Source organism: Hesperophylax consimilis, chromosome 13 (genome assembly GCF_061612785.1).
Source record: "Hesperophylax consimilis isolate HC1 chromosome 13, BYU_Hcon_1.0, whole genome shotgun sequence".
Classification (NCBI taxonomy): domain Eukaryota; kingdom Metazoa; phylum Arthropoda; class Insecta; order Trichoptera; family Limnephilidae; genus Hesperophylax; species Hesperophylax consimilis.
The window spans coordinates 3,742,279-3,767,383 of NC_142848.1; the positions used below are offsets into that span (position 1 = coordinate 3,742,279).

The 25,105-nt window shown below is 34.7% G+C and overlaps 1 protein-coding gene across 1 annotated transcript; it reads left to right on the forward strand.

The window, feature by feature from the left end:
* The first annotated feature begins 2,555 nt into the window (after nucleotides 1–2,555).
* On the forward strand, nucleotides 2,556–24,073 carry LOC149418317 (beta-hexosaminidase subunit beta-like). The gene is made up of 10 exons (XM_089638449.1): nucleotides 2,556–2,664; nucleotides 5,189–5,370; nucleotides 14,094–14,367; nucleotides 15,377–15,507; nucleotides 16,317–16,525; nucleotides 17,846–17,958; nucleotides 18,517–18,721; nucleotides 19,298–19,514; nucleotides 20,321–20,517; nucleotides 21,638–24,073. Exons 2-10 carry the CDS (start codon nucleotides 5,194–5,196, stop codon nucleotides 21,813–21,815), a joined length of 1,701 nt encoding a protein of 566 aa, XP_089494575.1. The 5' UTR covers nucleotides 2,556–2,664; nucleotides 5,189–5,193; the 3' UTR covers nucleotides 21,816–24,073.
* The last annotated feature ends 1,032 nt before the right edge of the window (nucleotides 24,074–25,105 follow it).

Genomic DNA, 25,105 nt, shown 5'->3' on the forward strand with positions numbered 1-25,105 from the left:
GGGCCGGTATGTCGTGTTTTTTATACGAAGGAGAAATGTTTCCAGGGGTAATAACAAAATTCGATGGGAATGGTCCCACTATTTCGGCAATGGCCCGTTCATTAACAAATTGGAAGTGGCCAAAAGCTAAAGACGAAATTATATATAAATGGAGCGACATCCTGGGATGCATAAATCCACAAAAAAAAAAATGGGAAGACGCTAGTTTTACTCTGTACCCGAGTTAAACCACTTATGGGGGGTTTAACTCATAAATTTGCAATGTTAAATGTTATTTTTTGGAAATTTTATTGCGTTTTCTACTTGATTACCCAAGGACCATGTCTTGCTTTGTTGAAAATTACATTGAAAGTTATTTTTAAATTTAACCAAGCATTTTTTTTACTATGAACCAAAGTTATGTTGATGAATCTCTCAAAAATATATGTGATTTTCATTTATAATTGCATTTTTCTTAATCCTGGGTCATCTTCCGATAGCGCAAAGTAAAAAAAGTAACGTATTTTATTGCTCCATAGCATAAATAAACGTAAAACTTAAGGAAAGACAAAGTGGAGCAAAGTTACCCTTATCAAAGGAACTACTTTGCTCCAAAAACAAAGTTTTAAAAAATCAAAACAAACCATTAAACTTAAAAAAAATTCCTGTCTTGCTAAAGCTTAAATGTGCTTCTGATCGGTCAAACCAATAGAAGAGATGTACAATACGCCTTTCTCAATTTACAATAAAATTTATGAAAGTGGAGCCAAAACTGGTGCAAAGTAGGAACGGTTTACGGTACACATTTTGTAACATTCTTTCCAAAAACCATTCAGTGATTGAACTTGTTTGTGTATCTTAATATCTAAAAATTACATGTCACTGTGTTCTTACAAGCTATTCTCTGAAACCGCCCAACCTATTTCAATGAAATTTTGGTAATGTGGTTGGTTGAAATATTGGATAGTTTTGGACCCAATAGGTGGCGCTGTTATCGAGATAAATTTTTTTTTCACTTTTACTGTAATTTTTTTTCAAGATTCTCTTCCAAAAATACACAGTTAATTTAAAAAAAAGAATCATTAAAGTTTTAAAACGTCCCGATGAGAAAATAAAATTTCACCATCCATTTTCCTACCAATTTTCAGAGCAATTTTTTTTCTTTTTTCGATGAAGAATGTTATCTGAAAAAAAATTGTCTACATGGAAAATATCCAGACTTCACATACTAAAAAATTCCTGACTCATTTTCTTACCTATTTTCCGAGCAAAAATTTCCGATTTAGGTATACATTTTCCTGGAAGATTTTTTTTTTTTTTTTTTAAATTACCTTTATGGAAATTTTCAAACTTCACATAATTTGCCAACTAATTTTCCTAGAAAAAATTCCGAAAATTTTCCACTTTCAAAAATTTCCAAACCTCGAATAACAAAATAAAAAAAAATAATGGTCTAGCCAAAACTAACTTCCAGAGTACAATGTAATAATTGAAACTACAAAAGTAGTTTAGCGGGTTTAAATGTGAATTAAAAAAAAAAAAAAAAAAAAAAAAAAAAAAAAAAAAAAAAAATCTAACTCATGTACAACGATGTTCCTGACATGGTTTGTAACTGTCCATTAATACACACAATTATTGTAAAACATGTGAATATAATGTAATTTTATGTAATAATATGTCAAGGAACAGATCGCAAAATTATCTCTTAACATTAAAGAAGGCATTGTTAAATTAAAAGCGTTGAAGCTATTCGCTCACAACATAGTCCAAATAACAGCGCGACCGAGACTAAAATCATCTTCTACCAAAAATTAACGTTTTTGTAAAAAATAATAAGTAGAAACTCATTTCAAATTTACGTCAGAGCGATGGTTTAACCCCGCTGGCGAGTACACCACAAAATTTAGCCTGCTATGTAGGTATAAGGATAATGGTGACCGGATAAATCATCAAAATGATAATTCATCACACCTTTAAAAAGTTATATAAAGTCATGGAAAGTGATGAAACAAAAACTTTATTAACTGGGTTAAGTAGGTTAGGTTAGGTTAGGTTTAATTTTTTTTTCATCGTCTCTAATGACTTTATATCACTTTTTAAAGGTGTGTTGAATTGTCACTGTGTTGAGTTATCATGGAACCATTATTTAATTTGTTTCTACAATCAGGGTCACGATTGTAGAAACAAATTGTTGAATGTGCTTCATAAGTTTACAAATTCGTAAAAAAGAAGCTAATTTCGCAGTCAGAATATTATTTTCCAATTAAAAATTCATGCACGAGGCTCATTCCACATGGACAGGGATTATGAAAGAAAAAATCGTATTTTTGACATCTTATTATATCCAACAATAACAACATTGATCGATTTCAAATAGATAAGTAAGTAAATACATACAGAAATGTTTTCAAAATATATCTTATCAGATTATTTTCTCCAAATTAATTGTTACTTAATGATTACGATCCATATTATATAAAGTTAATTATAACTTTCGATCTCTAGTGACCCCCCGCACAAAATGTGTAAATTCGCTTATCACTTATGGTGGATAAAAGTGTCAGTTAACGAGTAGAATTTCAGTAGAGTTCGTTCATCGCTGCTGCGAGCATCGATTGTTTGTGAATTATTCATCGGTTTTGTTAGATTTTATACTTTGTTCAGTTTATTGGTCAAATTTTAGAGGTAGGTACTAAAATTATTATTTGTCAAAACAAATAATGTGGCCCTTTATATAAAAAAAAAACATAAATCGACAGCAGAAATCTCTGAAATTTTTTGAAGACTTTTTCAAAAGGTTCATATATTTTTTTTCATTTGAATAATAACTCACATCTACAGATTTTTTCGACAATATAAAATTTATTTGAAAACTACTTGTTACCCGTAAAAAATCTGGATGTAACTTGACTGCGCAAAAGATTTTTTTACAGAAGCACGTTTCAAGTATAGAATTAAAACAATCGCCTGTTAAAATATATTACGTAGGTTGTCGGTATTTGAAAATAAATAATTGCTTATGTGGATTTAAAAAGATTCTTTTTATGATATGAAGGATTTCCTTGACACAATAAACGTCAGTTCCAAATTTGAAAATGTCTCACTCGAAATTATTTGCATCGACCGGTATCCAAAAAAAATAATTTTAAATAATCATCCCGTGAAAACAATATTTATTTTTGGTATAAAAGATGTATTTTTATTGGATGTATTTAATTTTCTTTTGCTTTCTCTGAGGATTGAATCTTACTTCCCTGGAACTGGCTGTAAATGCAGAGAACTTTTAAAATGTCTTTTGTCGCTACCGTACTAAACGAAATGCCGATTGGCTAGGACCGACATTTATTTCGTATGTTATATGATAGAATGCATTGTCATCGATAACGAGTCTTCCGAGTTTCAGCTAGATTAGATGTTTGGAAGTGGGTTAATTTCTACTTTAATTTAAAAGTAAAGATGAGATAACAAATAAACAGTAAAAATAAAAGTGAAAAGTGTTAGTTGACTTAAATTTATCACAAAATGGCGGTATGAAAATTAATTATGATGTGAAAGAAAAATAATGTACATAATTAATCACGAAGTAGGAAGATGAACAAATTACATCATTATTAATTAATCATAGTAAAAGTCACATTATAATACAATTTGCTTATGTTGTTATCGGTGCCGGCCCTATGCGGACGCAATTGGAGTAGTCCGCTCCGGGCGCCAAATTACCATGGCGCCAATGCCAAATATCTAACACCTAACAATCCCAACACATCGTCCTAGAGAATATCTTTCATTAAAACAGCGCTACACAAAAATACGTTTCACCCGAATATTATTAATTACAGTGATTACCTACCTAGGCGTTTACTGGTTTTGACAAGAGGCGCTAACATTTAGCTCGCGCCAGGCGCCGTTTGACTCTAGGCTGGCCCTGATTGTTATTCCAAGCTAATAAAAAAAGTTTTTACCTGTCACAGGTGACATCCATATAATATAGGTATATAATTACACACGCGTATTCCAATGCAACTTTGTGTCAAATTTTCAAAGCAATCTGTGAGGATTTTTCGGAGATTTAAGATTTTGAACAAACGAACATTTAGATAAATTTATATAGATATAAAGATAAATGATAATTACAAGTCTATGTTGGAACTTATTTGATAACTGATGGAATACTATTGACGACCTCTGTGTGACGTAAAGATTTGCATTAATTCCTAAAATATTTTCGCTAAGTATCACGTTGAAATCGATAGAAAAACCTAATTAAACCATGATCTAACCTATAGGTACAACAACTTGCAGACAATAAAGGTAGGGTTATGTCAGTGAAATTTATTTTATTTTTCCTTCCGTAAATACTAACGCATCCGTAGAGGACGTGATAAGAATTTTCAACTAAAAATGTATTCATAACGGAATCAGCCTATCACCCAAATACGAGGATTGCATAAAAATTCACTAATTAGAGTAATTTGTAATAGTCAACTACGATAAGCACCAAACAATCTTTTTTTATAAATACATTTATGTTTAGGTGCCCATCATAAGTGAAACAAATCAAATAAGTATTTTTCTTACTGATAGATAATTCAGTAATTATTTGTAATGGTATCAGTCGACTCCTACTAGAGAGCAACTTGGCTGACGTAAATATCTCTCTCAATGAAATTTCAATCGCTCTTCTCGTTTTAGTTTTTAGTTAGAAACCTTGACGTTCATTAAAAGTTGATCGACTAAAATTGAAACGTCTGAACCCGCCATTAGAGTCTTATTCAATTTGGGAGGCGGGTTTGGGTACCGCCGCCCCGGGAATCATTAGTTGGACAACCAACACCTCTGGCATAGGTCAGCCAAAGTGGTTGTTTGGTGATATAGCAGGGGTGCCCGACCAGTTGCGTGGCGGGCCAGATCGGGAGAGGCTGGTTTGGGGAGACCCTTTGACTTCTCCAATAGGACTCTCTCGGAACATCGCCTTCACCGCAGTGGGAGGGATGGATTCATACCCCTTGTACCTTTTCCTTTTCAGAACTTCCCGTCCTTCCTTTCATAAAAATACACTCCACGCAGCAGCCCCAAAGATGACCAAGGACCCAAGAAAAATTATTTCCCCCAGAGTTTCCTCTGTTGTAAAAAAATATTTTGAATTTATGTAAGTTTTTTACTTTAGATTTGTTGTCAGTGGAGAATGAAGAACTCTGTTTTATTGTAGAGACCATGGCAGCATTGAAAGGGGCGCTGCTGGTGATGGCCGTGGCCACGTGCTCTGGTTACATCGAACACCCTGGGCCCAGGTTCGTCCCCACACAGGGAGAGGTCTGGCCCAAGCCGCAGACACAGACATACTACGAAGGGGAGAGACTTTCCTTTTCACTCGAGAACTTCGAATTTCTGGTTGGTTTCATTTTTACTTACAATTATTATCGTACTACCTGAAGTTCCCGGCATTGTCAGAATTTTTCGAAATCAGATATGGACAGTAATTTTCGTAACATCAAGTGTGCTAAATTCCATCAAAATTCAGTTCTGAGGAAAAGACGATGGTGTAGTTTTACAAAATCTCATGGTTTGAAGGTCAATTACGAAAAATTCCATCAATCTCGGAATGAAACTGTAAAAGAAATCAAAGCTCGGGGCACTCTTCTTTACATATTGTAAGAAATCCGCTTTATCTCCGATAACTAGCCCAGAATTACTGTTGAATTTTATATAAATAATCACAGTTTTATACTTTACATCTTCAGTCGTGTACTTTCTCCACTCTGCCTTTTCACCAATTTGGGTCGCTTGGGCTGGGAGAAGGGTAATTTAATTATAAACACTTATTTAATATGTCTACGGATTTTAATGAGGTTTGAAGTTTTTAATGCTAAATCTTAATAATAATTGCGCCCTTGAGGTTTTTACTAGCTTTTTGGCTCCGGGCAGGCCCTGCGCATTCGTCTGAAAAGAGAAGACTATATTTTCGTGGTTTGCATTTTTCTTCTGCATATTCTCAACCCTCTTTGTTATTAGTTCGCTAAATACTTGAAGGAATTAAAATATTTTTCAAACACACAAATCAGATAATCCCTAACTTATTACTTATCACCCCAACATTATTATATAACAGAAACATAGTGTTTCAATACAATATAATCGTATAATTTTATCATTGTTTGTTCGAAAATTTGCATTACCCAATATTATTCTTGTATCTTGTACACAATATGGGTGCCCTCATACAGATAGAAAGTGACTGACAGGGAAATACAGTGACTTTTTTCCTTGTCTGAAATTTTCAATAATAATTATAAAAACATTAGCGCAGACTCGTTAAAAACCAGTTACGACTTTGAAAATGGCACCTGAGTTCAAACCAGTTAGTGAGTTAGTATTTTTGATATTCCCATTAGTCCAGCCAGCGGTTTGCCCTACAAACGGTGAAGTAGTAGCGATTTTGATATTTGTTGTTAAAATAGGGTCTCTAATTGAAAAAAATAATTTCTAAATTTATGGGGGGTTCTAAGAACAAGGTCATTCCATTATTAGCAGTCAACAGCAGCATCAAAGTCGGCGAAGATACAATGTCAACCCGCTGATATTGTTCTAGAGAAAGTGCATTGCGAAGCTATCCGACGACAAATTGAAGGATTACCTTAAATTAGATCTTGCCCAATTGCCTTTGTCGCTTTTCTTTGAAGGCACAAAACCATAATTTTATGGTGTTTTTTAAAACTTCCCGAAGGCGTGAAACTCGGAGATAACAAAATCAATGTTGTGGTGTATATCTTTGCACAATAGTGTATTGCATCGTGATGATTCATTTGCGTTAATTTGCGAGAAGACGTTTAGCATGTACGAAATCATGAATCGAAATTAACAATCACACGCAGTCGTTGTTTTCCATTAAGAATTTATTTTTTTCCATTCGACCGTCTTCTCAGTTTTTTGTCAAGTTACAATAAATACCTATTAATATATTAAATTACCTGTTACAATCGTACCCGTGATTCGACTGCACGGTGATAAGAAAATGACATTCAGCGTAAATGCTGAAACCACCGAATTCTGCAATACTGACAGTAAACTGGACTACAATCTACTAAATTACCACTTGATATCTGCCGTGTGCAGAGACCATGCAGCATTCATCGCGCAACATTTTCCGCATCCTATGTCGATTATTTACCGACCCGTGTGACGATATTTTATACCCGTATATTTTATACGATATTTAAACTAGTGACGTGATTTTACAAGGATTTCATGGACTTCTATAAATACCTAATAAATGGAATGATATAAATACAGATATGCAGATATCATTTTGGTAACCCGAATTTTAGGTCATTCCAAGCAAAGCGGTCAACATTTTGCAGTGTTATCGTATTTCTTCTTATCTCAAATATTTCCCTCTGCCTTGAGTACGTACTTTAAACAAGTGTTTCTGATTTCTTAAACATAAATCATATTTATTACATATTCAATAAACATTCTTATTAACATACATATTTTTTAACGATCTAAACAATAAACCAGGTACGGGAAATATCGCTAATATATCTTTTTAAAGAAAAAAGTCATATTTTTAAGTAAATACCCCAAATGAGTCCCAATTATTCATAGAAAGTCAGTGGGACTATGGAATCCCCAAATGGTGAACGTTGTGATAGTGAAAAGTGATGAAGGGAAGGAGATGAGAAAGGGGAAGGCTGGGAATTAAGTACCTTGCTCTTTAGATCTAATCGCCAAATACGGCTAAATCATCAAACACCGTTTTGATTCTGAATGGTGATCTCTTGCAAGGGCGATACTCGATACTGCACGAACCTGCCGCCCCATATTAATATTTAAATACATATATGTATAAAAAACTATAGTTCATTTAAATGTATACAATTTGTCCCCTATATTTTTTGCAACTTCTGATGAACCACAGTGACCAAATCTTGGCCCTCTGCTTTTTCTAATATTCATAAATGACCTTGGTTCTAAATTAAACTGTGATTATGATTATTTAATAATACTAGTCTCAATTCTCCTGATTCTAAATTCATAATTGATGTACCTACGCATTCATGATATTAAGTGCAAATCATTTAAGATTATGGGACTTATTGGCAGAATATGTTAACCATTCAAAGACCCTCAATCAATTGTGGGACTTATTCACAGAATATCATTCAAAGACCTTCAATTAATTGTGGGTCTTTATTCACAGAATATGTAAACCGTTCAAAGCCCCACAATCAATTGTGGGACTTATTCATAGGATATTTAAACCATTCAAATACCCTCAATCAATTGTGGGTCTTTATTCACCGAATATGTAAACCGTTCAAAGCCCCTCAATCTATTGTGGGACTTATTCATAGGATATTTAAACCATTCAAAGACCCTCAATCAATTGTGGGACCTATTTACAGAATATTATGTAAATCATTCAAAGACCCTCAATCAATTTGTTGGACTTATTCAAAGAATATGTAAACCACTCAAAGACCTTCGATCAACAATTCTTTACAACGACTTAATTAGAAGTAAACTGGGAAATGGTACTCAACTGCAAATAAGAAATGATCGTAGAATAAATATATAACACAAATAAAACTCTTGTTGCAAAAACATACATGGTTATTCAAAAATCAATAATAATATTTCCAATTTATTATATTGAAATGCTTTCAATTCATGATAGGTACTAAAAAAACTAAAAAATGCCACGGCTTTGAAAACGCGTTTTATTTCGGTGTTGGAGAGAAAAAAACGTAACTCGTAAACGCAAAATTTAATACGTTCAGATTATTGACCTGGCATTTTTATTAATTACCGTTCAGCCGTCTAACCTTTGACTCTTCGAACCGAAATCATATTTCATTGATTGACCCGATCACTAAGGTCAATCAATAAAGATCTCAATCTGTTGTCTAACCTAATTACGGGTTACGGCCAGACATTTTAAAATGGAATGAAGAGTGAAATAAAATATATTAATCAAGTTAATCTAACAATCAATAGATTAATTGCCATATTAATTTTATTTTCATTATCTACTAGTTTTTTTGTTTATATGTGACCTACCTATTTATATGACTATTTTATTTTTGATTTATATTTTAATTTTATGTTTAGGTACCTGCCTAATATTTTTTTCTCTTTGTTTTATCTTATTTCCATTTTTATAATTTTTTACTTTATTTTATTGTTTCCCTGTTTTACTGCATTTCATGTAATATGGCAGACTGGGATTGCACTATCCTCCCAGTCCTGCTGGATTAAAACTTAAATAATAAATAAATAAATAATATTTAAATACCCCACAAAAGTACTAACTGCTCCCAACCGTCTCGAGTTAGTGAGACTATGAACAAATTTCCTATAATACTAATATGTCCAACTCCATTAAAATATTGGAAATATCAATAACTCTGGTCGCAAGAGGCGCTAGTGTAGCATGATGACGTCGAAATATCTTTCAATGGCAGCAAATTGAATTTATTTAGTACTTGGTGGTGATTTTTGCGTTTACTAATTTATATTTTGATCAATATTGATAAAAAGTAGTAGTTGTAGAACGTTGCCATCAGAATGTATGGGAAATATCAAAAAAAAATCTTTCGAATTTGATAAAAAAATATAAAATATTGAATAAATCCTTTCTTGATCAGATAAACAACTTCATTGGCCCCGAAAGTTATTTTATAAATTAGTGACACCGATTTTCTTTAAAATTTGTTTAGAACTCACTTCTTTAATTATTTTATAAATATTTTTTTTAAAAAGAAAGACAAATTTTCCTGGATTACTTACAAATAACTTATAACGTGACAATATTCGAATTCCTACTACTTCCGTCATATAATCAAGGGCGATACTGAAAGTACGTACCTATCTACCACTATGAAACATGCCGCCCCATATTAATATTTAAATAAATATATGAAACAAATTAAATTTCATTATATTTTTGTAAGTTCTGGTGAACCACAGGGATCAAATATTGGCCCTTTACTTTTTCTAATATTCATAAATGACCTTGGTTCAAAACTAAACAGTGATTATGCTTTTTTCGTTGCATCTGCAGTCTGTTTCCGACCATCAACTGCTTCAAAATGACCTCGACATCTTCAATAACTGATAATAATAATAATAATCATTCTAAAATGTCGCACCTTAAATTTTACTCAAAACATGGAACTAACTTAAGGAACCCGATGCTTTGGACCACTCGACTACTAATTGATTATCTGTTCCGATTCCGCAACGGAAAAAAATCATATAAAAAATCATGTTGAAATATTATTATATATGAAACATTCTTTCAGAATGATTTATTATAAACACAAAAATATAGCGTTACGTATTTAAATATCACAGTTTGTTGTGATAAGACAGAATGAGGGGGAATCACCACTGGACTCTAGATTGTAGTAGGTATGTGGGATGAATGACGTAGTTTTTCTTAGATTATGTTTTTTACGGATTTTTAATGGCCCGCCATTCGATGGAAGATTAATTTATTTATAAATCAACATTTTCCGAGAATGCAGCAACTCATATACCTTAACATCAGGGCCGCCGAGAGGGCACGTTAGCCAAGTCCGAAACTTGGGGCCCGGGCCTAAGGGGGGCCCGGGACGGGGCCCGGATATTTTACTAAAAAATGCCAATGACACTAGGAACGGACGTGGGCCGGGCGCCCAGGCCCGCACGCTCCGTAGGCCCGACTGTCAGAGCGTGTTCACACACAGCACACAGCTATAATATGCGAGGGATAGCGTATTTCGGCATAACGTTCGCCGTACATTCCAAATTGGAATATATGGCGAGCGATATGCTGAATTACGTCATCCCACGCATGTGTGTGAACACGCTCTCAGAGCGTGCCACTCACAGCTCAAGCTACAAGCACGCCATGCCGGCCGGCCCGCTGTGGGAGGGGCGATGCAGCCGCCCGCCGCGCCCCCGCTCATACTCACCCCCGGGCCCTACCGACCCGATCGGCAGACCGTCGCGTCGGCAATCCGTCGGCGACAGTCATAGCGGAATCGCTGCGCGCTGAGTTTGGTATGGTTTTATGGTTTAGTCAAGTTAAGTAGTGTTTCGTTTGAACTGTTTGAAGTAAAGTGATCGTTGTGGCGTTGAGTCATTGTGAAGTTTTAAGTGAAGAACGAAGCGACTCATTCATATAACACTAATAATGAGCTATCGCTATCAGCACAAGTCAGGGGCCTTGAAAAGAAAGGAGATGGAGAAACGAGAAACGTTGTCAAGAAAAGGTCAGAAAACATGTGATAGTTTTTTATTAAAAGTTCTTCCTGTTCTAGTACTAGCACAAGCCTAGGACTAGACTTTCTAGGACTGAAAGTTGCTCTTAGTAAGATTAAAGAGCTTTATCTCACTCCTCAAACTTTGGCCGAAATTAAGGGCATTGAACAGTATATGAATACATTTGAATGTCTACTTATGTCTACGACATGGTTTAAAGTGTTGTCTGAAATAAACTCCTGGAGTGTAGTTTTGCAAGCGAGACAAGCAACTCTGGACGTGGAAGTTGTCAATTTGCAACACTTAGTTGAAAACCTATCTACCCTTCGTTCTAAATGGACTAGAATATTAGAAGAGTGTAAACTTGTAGCTGAAAATATTGGAATTTCACAAGAACTCCTAAAAAAAAGAAAAAAGACAAAAGTTTTGGCTGATAAAAGTCATGAAAAACAGATTGATTGCCCAGAAGAGAACTTTAAAATTAATGTTTTTTATGTGTTGTTTGACAGTGTCATTGGAAACTTGACCCGAAGATACAAAGCTGTCAACAATATTAATGAATTGTTTAAGTTTCTTTGGCAATACCCAAGTATGACTCAAGAAGAACTAAAAGAAAGGGTGAAAAACTGGTGTGATCTCTATAAAACTGATGTATCTGAAGAAGAAACGCTTTTGGAAATTGAACACTTAAAAACTATTCAACCAGGAAACTTTTCAGAACATTTAAATCCACTGCAGTTACTAAATACTCTTTCAAACCAAAAACTGTCAAATCTCTTCCCTAATGTAGTAATTGCCATTCGAATTTTCTGTACTCTGCCTGTAACAGTTCCGGAAGCAGAAAGATCTTTTAGTTTGTTGTCTAGAGTGAAAAACTTTTTGCGTTCCACAATGGGTCAAGAACGTTTAACAAGTTTGGGAATGTTATCTTTAGAAAATGGTCTGGCCAGAAACTTGGATTTTGATGATGTTATAACTAGCTTTGCAAACAAGAAAAGTAGAAAAGCAAAATTTTAGATGACAATTTTTATTTGCCTATATTATTTTTTTATAGTTTGTGGAGTTTTTACTATAATTTTAAAAATATTCCAATTTAGTATTCCATTACTAACGTATCTGTGTTGTTATAATATATTTTTTTATTTGAATTTTATTTTAGTAATTTGTACATTTAAGGTTACCAATTTCTAATTAATTATAATGTTTCATATTGCAGTTAATTAATTATAATATTTCAAATTCACTATATTTTTTCTTGTTTTATGTAGCTCCTACAATACATCTTGAATTTTTCAATTGGTGAGGACTTTAGAGTTTCTGGTAGTGTGTTATATAACTTAATTCCTTTGTACAGCAAACTGTTTTGCGTATTCGTTTTGTCCTTTTTGTTTAATCTTATTTCCTTGCTAGTCCTTGTGTAATGCCTCAAGATATCTTGATTAACGAAGAATATGTAAATACACACAAACAAGAAACACAAGTATTTTATTTTGAGTATTCACCATAACTTTTTAAACATTTCCATTGAATAATTATGCTTAATTCGAATGATTGGTATAATGGTATAAGAAAAGGTAATGAAGTAGTATTCCTAGCAGTAGCAGGTAAGCATGAACATATTAATTGTTATCTCACCCCCCCCCCCGGTAAGTTGTGGGGAGGGGGCCCGGTATAGTCTACTAGACTTGGGGCCCAGATTAGCTGTCGGCGGCCCTGCTTAACATGGATACATTTTTCCTAGATTTCGATATTCCAATTATTTGTAATTGGTAAATACCTTATTAATGAAGATTTGCGTAATACAGCACATGTCTATCTGTATCAATGACCGACCGAAGTTTCGGCCAGGTCCTGGCAATTGGAGCAGTCAAATTACCAAGGCTCAACGCGCTGATAATACCTAACACCCTAACAATACCAACACATCGTCATTGAAATTATTTTTCTCAGAAACGGCACTACACATAAACACAAATCATCCGAATATTATTGATTACAGTGATCACCTACCTAGGCGTCTTCTGGTTTTGACAAGAGGTGTAAAAAATATACTCGCGCCAGGCGCTGCTTGACTCAGGGCCTCCCCTGGGGGGACTGGCTACAGCATTTCAGAGAAGAATAAATCCCAATTTAAATTTTAATATTTAGAAATTTCATGTTTTTTCCCTTTTCCATAAAAAAACATAATATATATAGAGTATATAATTATCCCATTTTTGCGGTACTCGCATATAAGTATCATCTCATTGAAGAATCAATAGCACTCAGTATTTTAATAAAAAATACAGTCTGTGGCAAGCCGCAAGCCTACGCACGACGGAAGTGAAACTTTTATTCTTCTCTCTCTCTTTTTTTCTGTCTATTGACATATTTATAAGTAAAAAAACAAATCGTTGTTAAAAAAAAATTTAAAGTTAAAAAAATATGGGATTCGAACCCGGGTCCTGCATAACGAGTGTCGAACGCTCTGCCTCTAGACCGCGGTTATTACGAATTCGACCAAAATATCATATAGTAAAAATATCTAAAAGTCGCAGCACGAGAGCATTTTATCACTTTAAAAAAAATTATTATTAAAAAAATCACAAAAAGAAAAAAAATTAGTTATAGCGGGGATCGAACCTCGGTTCTTCACGACGACAATCGGGCGCTCTGCCTCTAGACCGCGAAGCTAAGTTTGGAGAGTGACCTAAAGTAGGTATATAATATTGGCCCTATAGCGAAATGATCACGGTTTTTCATGACGGTCATGAGTTGGTTTTACTCCGGTCCTCGAAATTGCATAACGCGCGTAAAGAAGTTTCACTTCAAAAACTGGTAGGTTGGTGTAGGTATCTATAAAATATAAATTCATTTTTTGTTTCCAGGTAATTGGTGACAACACTTGCCCCGCGCTCAACGCTGCAGTGATCCGCTATAACGCTTTGATCGCACGGCAGTGGCCCTCCATGCGCAAGTACGGCAAATCTCGCAAATCCGGGAAGACCGGCAAGTCGCGACGCCCCCCGCGCTCGTCCGCGGGCGTCCGTCGCTACGGGGGCTCCCGGCGAGCGGAGGCGCTCCTAGACCCCCTGTCAGTGCTTTACATCAAACTTACCGGACCCTGCGAACAGTGGCCTTATCTGGGAATGAAGGAACAATGTAAATATAAATATACATTATTACTTCATAGAAATTAAATATGTATATATTATGAAGATTGGTGGAAGTCTCTTCAATTCCTCGGCTGACTAAGTCCTCCATCACCACAAAAGAATGTTTTTCCGCTTACTGAGGAGATTTTCGAATATTGTGAGGTTATTCGTAACCTGGGAATCTCTTTTATAAATGCTACATGTTATGTTATGTGAAAAGTAGACCTCGTGTCCAAAAAAGATTTTTTATAATTTTCTCTTATTTAAAAGCCTGTGACAGACCAAGCTATACGGGCGCTTTATTTTCGTGGTTTGGCCTATTTCAACGTATCGCTCGCCATACATTAGCATTGGTGGTGTATGAGAGATATGCTGAAATAGACCGAGTCATGATGTCGCCTACCTTGATAAATCAAAAAATATTCTCTAAAATTGTAAGGTTTGTAAGTAGGTACTTAAATACCCACGAACTTAATTACAAACCACGTATTTAAGGTAATTTTTTAAAAAATTCAAACAAGGAATTATTCAATTAATCCCAAGTAACGTCACTATCTCAATAACATATATTGTTTCAAACTTTCTTCGGGCAGGTAGATAACATAATATTGAAAAAATGCGAATAAGAAAGTCCAAATAAGCATATTTTAAAATTTTTTGAAAAAATTATCTTTACTGAACCATGGTCAAAGCTAGAAAATCTACTAAAAGTAAGGCTTGCTTGAATAAAAAAAAGTGGATGCGGCAGATTTTCATAACAGGGACGGAACACACAAACAAAATTTGCAGACAGACTAAACTTAGTGTAAAAAAATCTTTACTGAACCATAATCAAAGTTAGCAAATCTAGTAAAAGTAAGGCTTGCTTGAATGATAAAGTGAATGCAGCAGATTTTCATAATCGTAACAGAACACACACATTTTACAGACAGATGAATGCCAAACGGTCGAGTCAAAAGAGGACTCCGCAACATTTAGTCAAAAAACTTTTTTAAAATGTTTTTAATGTTCCACAGACAGCTTGGATGTGGGGTCCCCAAACGACCCCCCTGGAACCAGCCAACTGGTCAGCGACTCCCTGTGGGGTATCCTCAGGGGTTTGGAGTCATTCTCACAGTTGATATACAACAATTCAACAACTTCTAGAGTAAGTCAACCTTTTAATGTCATAATCAATTACGTAGATTGTTTTATTTTACATAGCTGTGAACCCATTGACTAAATACAACATCAATGTATGAACGCTTTGATTGATGATGCAGTGCAGAGTTTTCCACTAAGCATAAATTGTGTTGAAATGGAAGTAGGTCGACGCCCGCAGTGAACATGCAACTCCCGTAAAGTGGTTGTTGAGTTGGTATTTAACAATATATTATTTGTCTGCCTTGGTGATTAAAATTATGTATCAATAAATATAACACTTAACACTCAATTTCAACTGGTTTAAGGTCAACATTATCTATCCTAAATACTGGTCAATAAACTGTACCAATTTCTTGTTTAAATTGTGTGTTGTATAAGTTCATAACTTGAGTGGATTTACTCTTACTCACATTGATAAATATCTATTATTTTTATTTATCTTATCAATGCGTGCAATCTTCGCCATATAACTTCTTAACAAACCGATATCAAATCCTTAGATCTCATGTGTTAGGTAGGTATGCTGTCCTTGTTCTACCGGTATTACGATGGAACATGCTGCGAGGAACTTTGTTTTTTTTTTTTACATTTGTGATGCTGTGTGAGCCTGGAGCCAGTGATACTATAGCATCCCCGATTGGGATATGTTGTAAGGTTGAAGGCAACGCGGAGGGGAAGGAGATGGAAGGTGGGGAGTACCTGGCTATTGGGAGTATCTGGTCACTAAATGCGGCTAAAGTCATTCCAAGCAACGTTTAGAACTTATCTGTACTTTCTGTATATTTGAAAGTATCTACCATTCTTGTTATGCAGGAACTGTTGATCAACACCACGTCCATCGTTGACTTCCCCCGGTTCACGCACCGCGGTCTCTTGCTGGACACCAGCCGCCACTTCCTTTCGCTGAAGTCCATCAGGACCGTACTGGACGGGATGGTGTACAACAAGCTCAACGTCTTGCATTGGCACATCGTTGATGACCATAGCTTCCCCTACCAGAGCACCAAGTTCCCCTCTCTCAGGTTTGTACCTACCTTCATTAAGAATTCTTATCAAGTGCACATTGTAAATTTTTTTTTCATTTTATGAACTTCTGTGTTCCTTTTTTTTAAATTTTATTTTTTTATTTATTTCTATGTTGAAACCTACCTACACCGTGTGGGATATTAGTGGGAGTTTATACAGGGTGTATCGGCACTAACCGGACAAACTTTAACCAGCTATTCCTTAGCACATTTGGAGTAAAAAATGTTATGGGCACTTTGCTGTCCGGTAGCATTTTTTTTTCAATTAAAAACAAAAAAAAATAAAATTTCCACACTCCATCACTGTCATTGGCATTGCTTTTCGTGTTCAACAGCTGTTATAAGCAAGTATGTCGAAAAGCGTCTTCGCTCTTTCGCACACACTAAATAATAATAGTTAAAAATGAGACGAATGGTGCCGTGCCATTTCGTTGTGATTGTAAAAGTGCGCCAATATAGGTACACACGTACATTATTCAACGGAATTCGAATAAAATATTGCCAGATGGGTTTTCAAACTTTGACAAAGGATAAAACAGTGATGACATGTGGTGAAAATATGAATAATACATTTTTTATTTAAAAAAAACGTTACCGAACAGCAAAGTGCACATAAGATTTTTTACTCCAAATATGCTAAGGAATAGCTGGTTAAAGTTTGTCGGGTACGTGCCGATACACCCTGTATTAATCAATATTTTAAAACCAATCTTTGTCGAACTCATCCATTCAGACAATTCATTCGTGAACCGAGTTTAGCAAATTGTTATTTTTTAATGGTTCTGTCCACAGCAAATAAATAATTAAGCAGTCAAAGGGGCAAATATAAATATATGACATCAATTGTGATCATAATAGTTTCTTTCGGGCCTTCCTATTGATGGGACGACCCGAAAAAGTGAACAGTATTTATTTTACTTGCTAGCAGTGTTGCCAACGCAGCTCCTTTACAGCTAGATTTAGCTCTAAATTGATAAATTGAGACCGTCAGCTCCAAAAAATTGCTTTAGCTTCTTAGCTCTTTTTTCATATAATCTAACTTTAATACAAAATCGGCGAGAAAATATATTTTAGGGGAAAGGGATAAAACCACAAAATTCTATGGAAATTCAAAAAACGTTCACTAAACTCGCGAAAATTTTCGGGAAATTTCGAATATTCCAGTGATATTTTTGATATATTTTGAGAAAATGTGGAATGCGGAAACTTTGTGGGAAATTATTTCTTTCAAAATCTTCTTCTCGATACATCCACTGTTTACTTGTAACTACATATACATAAAATATGCGGCTCAATGCATCTGTGTTCTATTTTCAGTGCGAAGGGAGCCTATCACCCTCTTTTGGTGTACTCCTTAGATAACATCAAGGAAATTATTGAATACGCACGAGTTCGTGGAATCCGCGTTATGACAGAATTTGACACACCCGGTAAGTACTTCGTTTCATTGCTTTAATTATTTCTTCAAAATTTTAATCGTAAAATTTTATTAACAAATGGCCAGAAGAAGAACTAAAGACACCATTTTTTAATATTCCGATACCAATTTACTAAATATATAAACAATATTCTGACAACAAATGGGTTTCCTTAACTTCCTTACTTTTTATGGGATTATAAAATGATACAAGTGAACTTTTGAAAAGTGTTACACTAAACATTATTCTCAAGGTTTTGTTCCATGGAAAACCTATAAAAAGTGTAAATATTTCCAATATTAGAGCGAGCTGTCGTCAGTTTAAATCGTATTTCCCACTTCGCGAGATAGTTTCCCATGTACCAAATTCATCAGATAGGATCTTCTACCATTTGTACCTGTTCCCACACATAAATTTTCTTTTTACTTCACCAAAGCCACCTCAACCCAGGCCAGGACACTGAATCTTGTTGGCCTGTTATTAATATAATATTCTTGTACATAAGCCATTCTACCTCACATAAGTTCTTGTTTAAGACATTTAGTGACTGTCAACCTCTTTGTGTGTTAGGCCATACCAGGTCATGGGGTGTGGCGTACCCCTCGCTGCTGACGCAGTGCTACAGCAACGGTGTGCCCAACGGGGACCTCGGGCCCATCGACCCCACGTCGGATGAGGTCTACACCTTCATGGAGGATCTACTGACGGAGGTCACGCAGGTCTTCCCCGATAACTACTTCCATCTGGGAGGAGACGAAGTCGATTTCGATTGCTGGTGAGCATCGGTCAATTATTCCTGTCAAACAATAGCCCCCTACTAAAACTGCGGTGTAATTTTTTTTGCAAATTAAAAATATAAATTAAGTTGATGAAAATTTGTCTGTGTGAACCCACATATATCACAAAAATTGGCCCATTAAGAGGCCATATTTTTATTAAATTTTTAATGTGAAATAAAAAGTCAAAAATTTGTGTCGCTTAAAAAAAGTTCTGTTTGTCTTTCCCAGCACCATTGACTGTAATTTATCAAATTAAGAAATAATTGTTAAAATTAAAACCTTGCACTAGAGAAATTTTCTTAAACATATTTTATTTGACGTACCATTGTTTAAAGTTTTCAACTTGGAAAAAATAATTAAAATTCTTAGCCTGGGTACTGAATGTCTTGTAAACCCTCGTCCTCCACCAATTAGATTTGAAGGTTTGCTCCGTTCAGGGCGACGCCTAAGACGACTGTCATGCAGACCAAGATGTCCCCCTCTGAGCCCCCCTCCCCCATACGAAAAAGAAGGTTACCTAATGATAAATTCTAGATAAAAAACTAAAACATTTGAACTATTCTTTATGTCAGGGAGTCCAACCCGAATATCACCAAGTACATGGCCGACAACAACATAGTCTCTTACAAGGCTCTGGAGGAGGTGTATATACAGAAGATAGTGGACATGACAGCCAAGCTGAACTCCAGTTCTGTGGTGTGGCAGGAGGTATTCCTCAACGGGGTGAAGCTGCCGGAGGGAACTGTGGTACAGGTCTGGACTGGAGATCAGAGGAATCTACTGCAGAATGTAAGTTTTTTTAAAACAATGGTTCTACGAAAAAATATATCAGTGATAAAATATAGCAGTGAAGAAAAATTAAACAAAAACAAACCTACCCTAATCAAAGTTAACCTAACCTAACCTAACCTATTATTTTATCATGTTCTGTTCTGTATCTGTTCCGCTTATTCAGTTACCCACTATGCGACATCAGATTAAACTCAGTATGCAGTAAAAAAAATCCAAATTATGCACTAAAATCTCAAAATGCAAGATGCCTAAAATCTTGTAGGTACTTATATAGAATTGGGTGTAGACCTCGCGTTCAAAAGGGTTGTTTATAATTTTCTCTTATTTAATAAATCAAAGCCAAAGTTTCCTCTGAAAGATTTGTAAGTAGGTACTTAATACCTTTAATTATAAACCTTATAACATTGTTTTTTATTTCAAATAAGGAATTACACAATTCGTCCAAATGATCGTCATTATCTCAATGTTTCTATTTTCAAACTTTCGTCAGGTAGATAGGTACCATAATATTGAAAAATAAAAGTAAATTAGAAATTCCAAATGAATACGATAAATTTGAATAAAGAATCTTTACTGATTAGTAATATTGCAGCCAGGGGGGTATAACTCCGATCGAAAATTGGAACCGAAATTTTGTGACGTCCTATGATTGCCTCAAACTACATCAAACAATGAAAAAATCTATGGAATAAACTTTCAGAGTTTTTCATTGGTGTAAAGTATAGTAAGTAGGCTCCGGATGAGAATTGTACTGTATATGAAATGGAACACAAAAACATTTTAATATTTTTTTTGTCTGGCAGGTGACAGCCAGCGGCTTGCCCGCCCTGCTCAGCAGCTGCTGGTACCTGGACCACCTGTCCAACGGGGGCGACTGGACCAATTTCTACAATTGCGACCCACATGACTTCTCGGGCACCCCTGAGCAGAAGAAGCTGGTGCTGGGGGGCGAGGCCTGCATGTGGGGCGAGGTCGTAGACGACGTCAATGTCGTATCCAGGTAACAGTTCTCATTATTTAATCTCATCTACCTACCCTTACTTCACCTCGCCTAACCTCATCTAAACCAATCTAACCTAACCTTTGTCTTACCTTGTCTTCACTGGATTTCAAATCCCAGGGTGTTTTAATTTTAATCATTTTGAAATTAAAACTAGAACTTGAGAGTTTAATTTTTTTAACATTGTTTGGAATAATTACTGACAGTGGATGATGGTGATCATAGGAAGGATATACTCTAATGCTTTACTAACTATTATGTCCTCTTCATTTGAAAAAAACAAATTCTAGGTGGCGGTTGTTTGAATTATGTACATTATTAAATTGGGTGAGATTCAGAAATATTGACGTATCAATGATCTCTCTCTCGCATTATGTAAATGATTGGGAATCGGTAGAGTTGAAATTACAATTTGGAAGGTTGTAATCTCCAAAACTTATGAGTTTATGTTTTTATTTTATTTTAAGAGTTCGATATCTTCGGAATGATATTTATATATAGATAAATTAGATGACGGAGGAATGTACAAGCAACCAGTGATGTAATTTTGATTTTTATCGTTTACCATAATGAAAATTCGTTCGACATCACAACTTTTGGTTTTCAACACTTTTGAGGACATTTTGTTGTTGACTGCTATAAGGACTCCTCCACCTCTTGATCTGGAACTGGTGTTGATATTTCTGTCAAGCCGGTAGACCTGATGATAGGGTAGACCAAGCTCCGCTGAGTGGATTGACGGTTCTAGCCAGGTTTCACATTGTGTGAAATAATTGGGTCGTTTGTCTTAAATTCATTCAGCTTTGTCCTTAAACCTCTGAAGTTCTGGAAGTAAAATCTTCTCGAAGACGGCTTGACGAGTTTTTTGATGTGAATAATTAAAGTTTAATTAAATTTAGTAAATTTTCATAATTTAAATAATTAAATTATGAACAAATAAAGTTTGCAAGCAGAGTTTTTAAATGAACCATTACGTAGGAATATTTGTATGCAATAGTAGTCTTAGAGTCCGCTTCCTTCTCACATGTCTTGTATGAAAGCAAAAAATATTCATATTGTCTGATAATATAAATATTGTTTGAATAATATCAACAGCAAATAATTTATTTATGTCCAACAGAATATTTCCTCGGGTGAGTGCCACAGCGGAGAAGCTGTGGTCAGCGTACAACGTGATGGACCTGTCAGAAGCTCGCCACCGTATTGAGGAACACACTTGCCGTCTCATCGCCAGGGGGGTCAAAGCACAGCCGCCCAGCGGGCCCGGATTCTGTTTAGCATTATACGACAAGGAATAAATGTACAAAGGGGAATCCAATTCAAGCTAAATCACGCACATATGATGGATACGATTGAATTTCCCGCTTAACACCGATTTAGCTTTATGTGAAAAACAAAACTGCCAAAAAGGGTTTCATGACAAAGAGAACCCGCAAGAAAAGCGATGGAAAAACCTAACCTAACCCAACCTAATATTCAAAAAATATTTTATTAAAAAAATAAAACATATATATATATATATATATATATCTAAATACTCTACTGCCCAACATAAATTCTCAACCAGAGCAATAAGCCAACATATACTGGTTAATCCCAGTTTAAACAGATCTTTTGGACACAGTAATATTAAATTATATGCTACGAAATTATACAATTCTCTATCAAACCAAAAAAATACGGAAATTAATATATTCAAAACAAAAGTAAAAACATGGCTGAGAGAACTGAGTGATATTCAACTTACAAACATCATGAAGACGATGTAAAGACAACTTGAAACTAAATACAAAAGTTTAAAAAATATAGGCCGCTTCAGAACAGGAAACTCTAGTAAGGAAGACTGTGATTTTTTTTTAAAATTTATGTTTTATACTTTTTTATCACGTACAAACTAAGAAATTGCAACTAATAAAAATTTAAAAAAAATATATATTGTTCTATTTTGTCACTGTTATTTTTTATCCTGTTAACCAAAAAGTAGGTTTCATTTTATTATATGAAGTTCAGGCAATAATATTTATATCGTCGGCTTAATTTGTAGACTGCGCAACTACCATTTGTCAAATGTTACAGGAGGCCCAAGCTTTCAACAGTCTAACACTTGAAATTTAAATTTATTATTTACTTTTATTTAAAATGTATATTTTTAGTTAAAATTTATCTTAATCTTATGTTTTTTTTTCTTCACCAACATTATATATATTTTCCTTAAATGAATATTTTTTGTACTATAAAATGGAGGACTCGGTAAGCCACCCAGTGAGGCCAACATAACGAAATTGTACTAAGAAATGTAAAATATTGCACCCATAATAAATAAATAAAACACCAAATATTATTGAATTCTACTTTTCGAGAGAAACTTAGTTACGCAATTTACGAACTAAGCCTACCATAGAGTCTTATTACATCAATGAAGCCTACGTTATGTTTTCCAGTCAGTCTAAAAAATGTAATTCAGTAATAAGATTTGTTAGTAGAAGATTTACACATAAAAAAAATTACAGACCTGAAACACTATTTTTTAATAGACTCACTGAAAAAATACAAGCTTAGCAAAGATAAACGATAGAAATAATTCGCCGGGACCGTTAGGCTCGAAACAAATAATGTGGCCCTTTATGTAAAAAAAAACGTAAATCGACAGCAGAAATCTCTAAAATTTTTTGAAGACTTTTTTCCAAAGGTTCATGTATATTTTTTCATTTCAATAATAAATCACATCCACAGATTTTTTCGACAATATAAAATTTATTTAAAGGCTATTTGTTACCCGTAAAAAAATATGGATGTAGCTTGACTGCGCTAAAGATTTTTTTTACAGAAGCACGTTTCAAATATAGAATAAAAACAATCGATTGTTAAAATATATTACAGGTAGGTTGCCGGGATTTGAAATGGATCATTGCTTATGTGGATTTGAAAAGATTCTTTTTATATTATGAATGATTTCCTTGACACAATAAACGTCAGTTCCAAATTTGAAAATGTCTCACTCGTGTGCACAAGGAAATTATTTGCATCGACCAGTTTCCAAAAGCTTAATTTTAATAATCATCCCGTGAAAAACAAGGTAATTTTTGTTATAAAACATCTATTTTTATTGGATTTATTTAATTTTCTTTTGCTTTTACTGAGGATTGAATCTTATTCCCATGGAACTGACTCTAAATGCAGAGAACTTTTAAAATGTCTTTTTAAACTTATTACTTTAAAAAATATATATTTTACTACGTATTGAACGTTTCTCCCCGGGTATTTGAGTCAACGGCGCTAACTGAACCAAATCCCGATTCGCTAGGATCGACATTTACTTCGTATATTATACGATAGAATGCATTGTCATCGACAACGAGTCTTTCCGCCGAGTTTCAGCTCGATTAGATGTTTGGAAGTGGGTTAATTTCCGCTTTAACTTAAAAACTAAAGATGAGACAGTAAATAAAATGTCAAAAAATAAAAACTGAAACGTGTTAGTTGACTTGATTTTATCACAAAATGGCGGTATGAAAAATTAATCATGTTGTGACAGAACCAAAAAATGTACATACTTAATTATTATTTTTTTTTTTGGTTTTAGGCATTTCACCCTGAAAAGAGTGCTTTGTGCCGGTAACAGTTAAAGTGGATAAAAAAAATCGGTTAATCTATTGGGAGAATAATAAAACAAATTAAACGTTGGACTCATTTAGATCGCTAAAACAAATTAAATGTTGAATTCATTCAGGTTAATAAACTTACATAAAGCTGTATGAACACGAGAATTGTTAAGAGATAAAAGGTATGAAATGTTAAGGGGGGACTGGTGTGTGATTTTAATAAGACGGCGGTATATGTTCTTGAAAGATGAATGATTTTTACAGTTAAAGAAAACGTGGTCGAGGGTTTCCTCTTCCACACCGCACTGGCAGACCGGATCATCCAAAACTCTAATTCTAGCCAAGTGGGATACAATTGAACAGTGACCAATTCTCATTCTCGAAATACATGAAATGAATCGTTTTGACAGTTTTTTACCGTGAAACCATGGCTTAGCAGGGATATGGTTTTGGATTCCAGCATAGAAAGATCCAGTTCTTATTTTGGAGACTACCCAATTTTCTTCCCAGGCATGAGTCATGTTGGATTTAAGAATCGGGAAGACATCGGAGATAGGGATTCTAAAATTTAGTGGGATAGTTCCGGAATCTGAACCAGATTTGGCGAGAGAATCGGCCATCTCATTACCCTCTATACCCAAATGGGCAGGGACCCAGGCCAATATCGTCTCAAACCCAGATTCACTTAGAGAATTGAGAAGATTTTTTATTTTACATATAATATTGTCTTCCGGATAACATAGAATATTTGACATAATTTTAGTTAGAGCACTTAGCGAATCAGTACATAGTAAGGCTCGATGAATGTTGAGAACCTGGATTTGATTTAGCGCTTGTTCAATTGCAAAGCATTCAGCTGTAAATATGGAAACTTCTTTCGGTAATTTATAAGTGAGATTGATGTTGAATTCTGGACTATATATCGATGCTCCACATCTTTTATTTTCAAATTTGGAACCATCTGTGTAAAGGATGGAAAATCCAGG